This window comes from Notolepis coatsorum (assembly GCF_963971535.1).
Source record: "Notolepis coatsorum genome assembly, chromosome: 6".
In the NCBI taxonomy this organism is placed as follows: Eukaryota; Metazoa; Chordata; class Actinopteri; order Aulopiformes; family Paralepididae; genus Notolepis; species Notolepis coatsorum.
The window spans coordinates 14,058,501-14,065,320 of NC_140170.1; the positions used below are offsets into that span (position 1 = coordinate 14,058,501).

The 6,820-nt window shown below is 57.1% G+C and overlaps 1 protein-coding gene across 1 annotated transcript in view; it reads left to right on the forward strand.

The window, feature by feature from the left end:
- The window catches only part of LOC311229382 (collagen alpha-1(VII) chain-like), a gene marked incomplete at both ends in the record, with an annotated part of 60,182 nt that overhangs the window by 28,996 nt on the left and 24,366 nt on the right, over nt 1–6,820 (forward strand). The window contains one exon of the mRNA XM_084315470.1: nt 1,525–1,661. Within this exon, the coding sequence (XP_084171596.1) occupies nt 1,525–1,661 (137 nt within the window). The remainder of the gene's footprint in view (nt 1–1,524; nt 1,662–6,820) is intronic.

Here is a 6,820-nt window from a genome sequence, read left to right on the forward strand (position 1 = left end):
AGGAGGGGGTGGGGGGGGAGTGAGGAGGGAGGACATGGTAACATGCAGTTTGCGAAGATTCTTGGCAGAGGCTTCGATCCTATGGTGAAAGAAAGAAGCTTTGGCATTAGTAATGGTTTTGGAGAATGTCAACAAGAGGTTGTGGTATGTGTCGATGTCAGCAGTGAGGCGTGACTTTCTATACTTCCTCTCAGCCGCTCTCATGACCTGTCTTTGTTCTCTCACTGCATCCGTCAGCCATGGACTGGGTGGGGAACGGCGGGCAGGTTTCTCAACGAGGGGACAGAGCTTGTAGAAGGAGGTTGCAAGGGCTGAGAGGAGGGTGGAGGTTGCCATCTCTGTGGGGAGAGCAGAGAAGGTGTCACTCAAAAGGTAGAGCGGATAGTATGTCAGAGGAGAGGGTGGAGGGGGATAGGGAGGGCAGGTTGAGTCTGACTGAGACGGTTTGAGTTGGGGTGAAGAGACCTTTCGGTTAAGCATGAGAGTTAGTGAGAAGGATATGAAGGAATGGTCAGATACATGTAGGGGAGTTACCGTGGTGTTAATGATGCTGGAGTTACGGGAAAATATGAGATCCAAGGAGTTGCCTGCTTTGTGGGTGGGAGGCATGGCAGTGGGAGTCAGGTCAAATTGTTGTAGGAGGGAGACCACTGGGACCGACTGAGATGAGTCAGGCAGGTTGAAGTCGCCCAATAGAAGGAGAGGGGTACCATCTTCCGGTAAGGAGCTTAGAAGCATGTCCAGCTCATCTGTGAAGTGATCGAGGGGACCTGGAGGGCGATAGAGTGTAACAATGGTGAGATTGAAAGGATTAGAGACAGATACTGCATGATATTCGAGGGAGGAGAGTGACAGTTCTGGGAGTTGTGTTAGGTTTGTAGCCCATGAAGGAGATGTCATGAGGCCAGTGCCTCCACCCCGTCTGGAGGGTCGAGGTGTGTGAGTGAAGTTATAGTTTGTAGATAATGCTGCAGGTGTTGATGAGTTATTGGGGGTTATCCAGGTCTCAGTTAGAGCCAGGAGCTGCAGATTTTGACTATGGGCGTAGGCAGTAATGAAGTCTGCTTTCTTGACTGCTGATTGACAATTCCATATGCCTCCCCGTACTGTGACAGGTGTATTAGTGGCTGTAGGAGGGTAGGAGAGATTAGCCGGGTTGCTAGCAAACTGGCGTGGATGGGTTGAATCTGTTCTGGAGGAGCAGATTGTGGATATAGGTATGAGACACATTGTGGTGTCAGGAGTGGCAGGGGGAAGGTTGTAGGGAGGAAGCGAGATAGTAGGGAAATAGCAGAGTGGGAGGGAAATATAGGATTATGGTGTACTTAGCACTTTCCGGCGGAGAACTCCAGGAAAACTCCTCTTCTCTGTCCCTCTTCGTTTCTCGACGCTAAGCCAGCAAGTCTTTAAATCTGAATTTACATCTGAATCTGATCCGACCTCCGCTCCCTGTCCTCCTCTCTGTCCTCAGTGTGTGTGGGCTGACCTCTGACCTCCGCTCCCTGTCCTCCTCTCTGTCCTCAGTGTGTGTGGGCGGTCGCCTGGACGTGGTCTTCCTGGTGCCGGCCTCTCAGGACCGGACCGCCCTGGTGGAGCCGCTACGGGCCCTGCTGAGCAGCACCGCCGGCTCCTTCACCACCATCGGAGCGCGCGACTCCCAGGTACACTCCTTGTGAGGCCACTAGGGGGACTCCCATGTACACTCCTTGTGAGGTCACTAGGGGGACTCCCAGGTACACTCCTTGTGAGGTCACTAGGGGGACTCCCAGGTACACTCCCTGTGAGGTTACTAGGGGGACTCCCAGGTACACTCCTTGTGAGGTCACTAGGGGACTCCCAGGTACACTCCTTGTGAGGTCACTAGGGGGACTCCCAGGTACACTCCCTGTGAGGTCACTAGGGGGACTCCCAGGTACACTCCCTGTGAGGTCACTAGGGGGACTCCCAGGTACACTCCCTGTGAGGTCACTAGGGGGACTCCCAGGTACACTCCTTGTGATGTCACTAGGGGGACTCCCAGGTACACTCCTTGTGAGGTCACTAGGGGGACTCCCATGTACACTCCTTGTGATGTCACTAGGGGGACTCCCAGGTACACTCCTTGTGATGTCACTAGGGGGACTCCCAGGTACACTCCTTGTGAGGTCACTAGGGGGACTCCCAGGTACACTCCCTGTGAGGTCACTAGGGGGACTCCCAGGTACACTCCTTGTGAGGTCACTAGGGGGACTCCCAGGTACACTCCTTGTGATGTCACTAGGGGGACTCCCAGGTACACTCCCTGTGAGGTCACTAGGGGGACTCCCAGGTACACTCCTTGTGATGTCACTAGGGGGACTCCCAGGTACACTCCCTGTGAGGTCACTAGGGGGACTCCCAGGTACACTCCTTGTGAGGTCACTAGGGGGACTCCCAGGTACACTCCTTGTGATGTCACTAGGGGGACTCCCAGGTACACTCCCTGTGAGGTCACTAGGGGGACTCCCAGGTACACTCCTTGTGAGGTCACTAGGGGGACTCCCAGGTACACTCCTTGTGAGGTCACTAGGGGAGGGGACTCCCAGGTACACTACATGTGAGGTCACTAGGGGGACTCCCAGGTACACTCCTTGTGAGGTCACTAGGGGAGGGGACTCCCAGGTACACTCCTTGTGAGGTCACTAGGGGGACTCCCAGGTACACTCCTTGTGAGGTCACTAGGGGGACTCCCAGGTTCACTCCCTGTGAGGTCACTAGGGGGACTCCCAGGTACACTCTCTGTGAGGTCACTAGGGGACTCCCAGGTACACTCCCTGTGAGGTCACTAGGGGGACTCCCAGGTACACTCCTTGTGAGGTCACTAGGGGGACTCCCAGGTACACTCTCTGTGAGGTCACTAGGGGGACTCCCAGGTACACTCTCTGTGAGGTCACTAGGGGGACTCCCAGGTACACTCCCTGTGAGGTCACTAGGGGGACTCCCAGGTACACTCCTTGTGAGGTCACTAGGGAACTCCCAGGTACACTCCCTGTGAGGTCACTAGGGGGACACCCAGGTACACTCTCTGTGATGTCACTAGGGGGACTCCCAGGTACACTCCCTGTGAGGTCACTAGGGGGACTCCCAGGTACACTCCTTGTGAGGTCACTAGGGGACTCCCAGGTACACTCTCTGTGAGGTCACTAGGGGGACTCCCAGGTACACTCCTTGTGAGGTCACTAGGGGAGGGGACTCCCAGGTACACTCCTTGTGAGGTCACTAGGGGGACTCCCAGGTACACTCCCTGTGAGGTCACTAGAGGGACTCCCAGGTACACTCCTTGTGAGGTCACTAAGGGGACTCCCAGGTACACTCCTTGTGATGTCACTAGGGGGACTCCCAGGTACACTCCCTGTGAGGTCACTAGGGGGACTCCCAGGTACACTCCTTGTGAGGTCACTAGGGGGACTCCCAGGTACACTCCTTGTGAGGTCACTAGGGGACTCCCAGGTACACTCCCTGTGAGGTCACTAGGGGGACTCACAGGTACACTCCTTGTGAGGTCACTAGGGGGACTCCCAGGTACACTCTCTGTGAGGTCACTAGGGGGACTCCCAGGTACACTCCTTGTGAGGTCACTAGGGGGACTCCCAGGTACACTCCTTGTGAGGTCACTAGGGGACTCCCAGGTACACTCCTTGTGAGGTCACTAGGGGGACTCCCAGGTACACTCCTTGTGAGGTCACTAGGGGGACTCCCAGGTACACTCCTTGTGAGGTCACTAGGGGGACTCCCAGGTACACTCCTTGTGATGTCACTAGGGGGACTCCCAGGTACACTCCTTGTGAGGTCACTAGGGGGACTCCCAGGTACACTCCCTGTGAGGTCACTAGGGGGACTCCCAGGTGATGTCACTAGGGGGACTCCCAGGTACACTCCCTGTGAGGTCACTAGGGGGACTCCCAGGTACACTCCTTGTGAGGTCACTAGGGGGACTCCCAGGTACACTCTCTGTGAGGTCACTAGGGGGACTCCCAGGTACAATCCTTGTGAGGTCACTAGGGGGACTCCCAGGTACACTCCCTGTGAGGTCACTAGGGGGACTCCCAGGTACACTCCCTGTGAGGTCACTAGGGGGACACCCAGGTACACTCCCTGTGAGGTCACTAGGGGGACTCCCAGGTACACTCCTTGTGAGGTCACTAGGGGGACTCCCAGGTACACTCCTTGTGATGTCACTAGGGGGACTCCCAGGTACACTCCTTGTGAGGTCACTAGGGGGACTCCCAGGTACACTCCTTGTGAGGTCACTAGGGGGACTCCCAGGTACACTCCTTGTGATGTCACTAGGGGGACTCCCAGGTACACTCCTTGTGATGTCACTAGGGGGACTCCCAGGTACACTCCTTGTGAGGTCACTAGGGGGACTCCCAGGTACACTCCCTGTGAGGTCACTAGGGGGACTCCCAGGTACACTCCTTGTGAGGTCACTAGGGGGACTCCCAGGTACACTCCTTGTGATGTCACTAGGGGGACTCCCAGGTACACTCCCTGTGAGGTCACTAGGGGGACTCCCAGGTACACTCCTTGTGATGTCACTAGGGGGACTCCCAGGTACACTCCCTGTGAGGTCACTAGGGGGACTCCCAGGTACACTCCTTGTGAGGTCACTAGGGGGACTCCCAGGTACACTCCTTGTGATGTCACTAGGGGGACTCCCAGGTACACTCCCTGTGAGGTCACTAGGGGGACTCCCAGGTACACTCCTTGTGAGGTCACTAGGGGGACTCCCAGGTACACTCCTTGTGAGGTCACTAGGGGAGGGGACTCCCAGGTACACTCCCTGTGAGGTCACTAGGGGGACTCCCAGGTACACTCCTTGTGAGGTCACTAGGGGAGGGGACTCCCAGGTACACTCCTTGTGAGGTCACTAGGGGGACTCCCAGGTACACTCCTTGTGAGGTCACTAGGGGGACTCCCAGGTTCACTCCCTGTGAGGTCACTAGGGGGACTCACAGGTACACTCCTTGTGAGGTCACTAGGGGGACTCCCAGGTACACTCTCTGTGAGGTCACTAGGGGGACTCCCAGGTACACTCCTTGTGAGGTCACTAGGGGGACTCCCAGGTACACTCCTTGTGAGGTCACTAGGGGACTCCCAGGTACACTCCTTGTGAGGTCACTAGGGGGACTCCCAGGTACACTCCTTGTGAGGTCACTAGGGGGACTCCCAGGTTCACTCCCTGTGAGGTCACTAGTGGGACTCACAGGTACACTCCTTGTGAGGTCACTAGGGGGACTCCCAGGTACACTCTCTGTGAGGTCACTAGGGGGACTCCCAGGTACACTCCTTGTGAGGTCACTAGGGGGACTCCCAGGTGATGTCACTAGGGGGACTCCCAGGTACACTCCCTGTGAGGTCACTAGGGGGACTCCCAGGTACACTCCTTGTGAGGTCACTAGGGGGACTCCCAGGTACACTCTCTGTGAGGTCACTAGGGGGACTCCCAGGTACAATCCTTGTGAGGTCACTAGGGGGACTCCCAGGTACACTCCCTGTGAGGTCACTAGGGGGACTCCCAGGTACACTCCCTGTGAGGTCACTAGGGGGACACCCAGGTACACTCCCTGTGAGGTCACTAGGGGGACTCCCAGGTACACTCCTTGTGAGGTCACTAGGGGGACTCCCAGGTACACTCCTTGTGATGTCACTAGGGGGACTCCCAGGTACACTCCTTGTGAGGTCACTAGGGGGACTCCCAGGTACACTCCTTGTGAGGTCACTAGGGGGACTCCCAGGTACACTCCTTGTGATGTCACTAGGGGGACTCCCAGGTACACTCCTTGTGATGTCACTAGGGGGACTCCCAGGTACACTCCTTGTGAGGTCACTAGGGGGACTCCCAGGTACACTCCCTGTGAGGTCACTAGGGGGACTCCCAGGTACACTCCTTGTGAGGTCACTAGGGGGACTCCCAGGTACACTCCTTGTGATGTCACTAGGGGGACTCCCAGGTACACTCCCTGTGAGGTCACTAGGGGGACTCCCAGGTACACTCCTTGTGATGTCACTAGGGGGACTCCCAGGTACACTCCCTGTGATGTCACTAGGGGGACTCCCAGGTACACTCCCTGTGAGGTCACTAGGGGGACTCCCAGGTACACTCCTTGTGAGGTCACTAGGGGGACTCCCAGGTACACTCCTTGTGATGTCACTAGGGGGACTCCCAGGTACACTCCCTGTGAGGTCACTAGGGGGACTCCCAGGTACACTCCTTGTGAGGTCACTAGGGGGACTCCCAGGTACACTCCTTGTGAGGTCACTAGGGGAGGGGACTCCCAGGTACACTCCCTGTGAGGTCACTAGGGGGACTCCCAGGTACACTCCTTGTGAGGTCACTAGGGGAGGGGACTCCCAGGTACACTCCTTGTGAGGTCACTAGGGGTACTCCCAGGTACACTCCTTGTGAGGTCACTAGGGGGACTCCCAGGTTCACTCCCTGTGAGGTCACTAGGGGGACTCCCAGGTACACTCTCTGTGAGGTCACTTGGGGACTCCCAGGTACACTCCCTGTGAGGTCACTAGGGGGACTCCCAGGTACACTCCTTGTGAGGTCACTAGGGGGACTCCCAGGTACACTCTCTGTGAGGTCACTAGGGGGACTCCCAGGTACACTCTCTGTGAGGTCACTAGGGGGACTCCCAGGTACACTCCCTGTGAGGTCACTAGGGGGACTCCCAGGTACACTCCTTGTGAGGTCACTAGGGGACTCCCAGGTACACTCCCTGTGAGGTCACTAGGGGGACACCCAGGTACACTCTCTGTGGTGTCACTAGGGGGACTCCCAGGTACACTCCCTGTG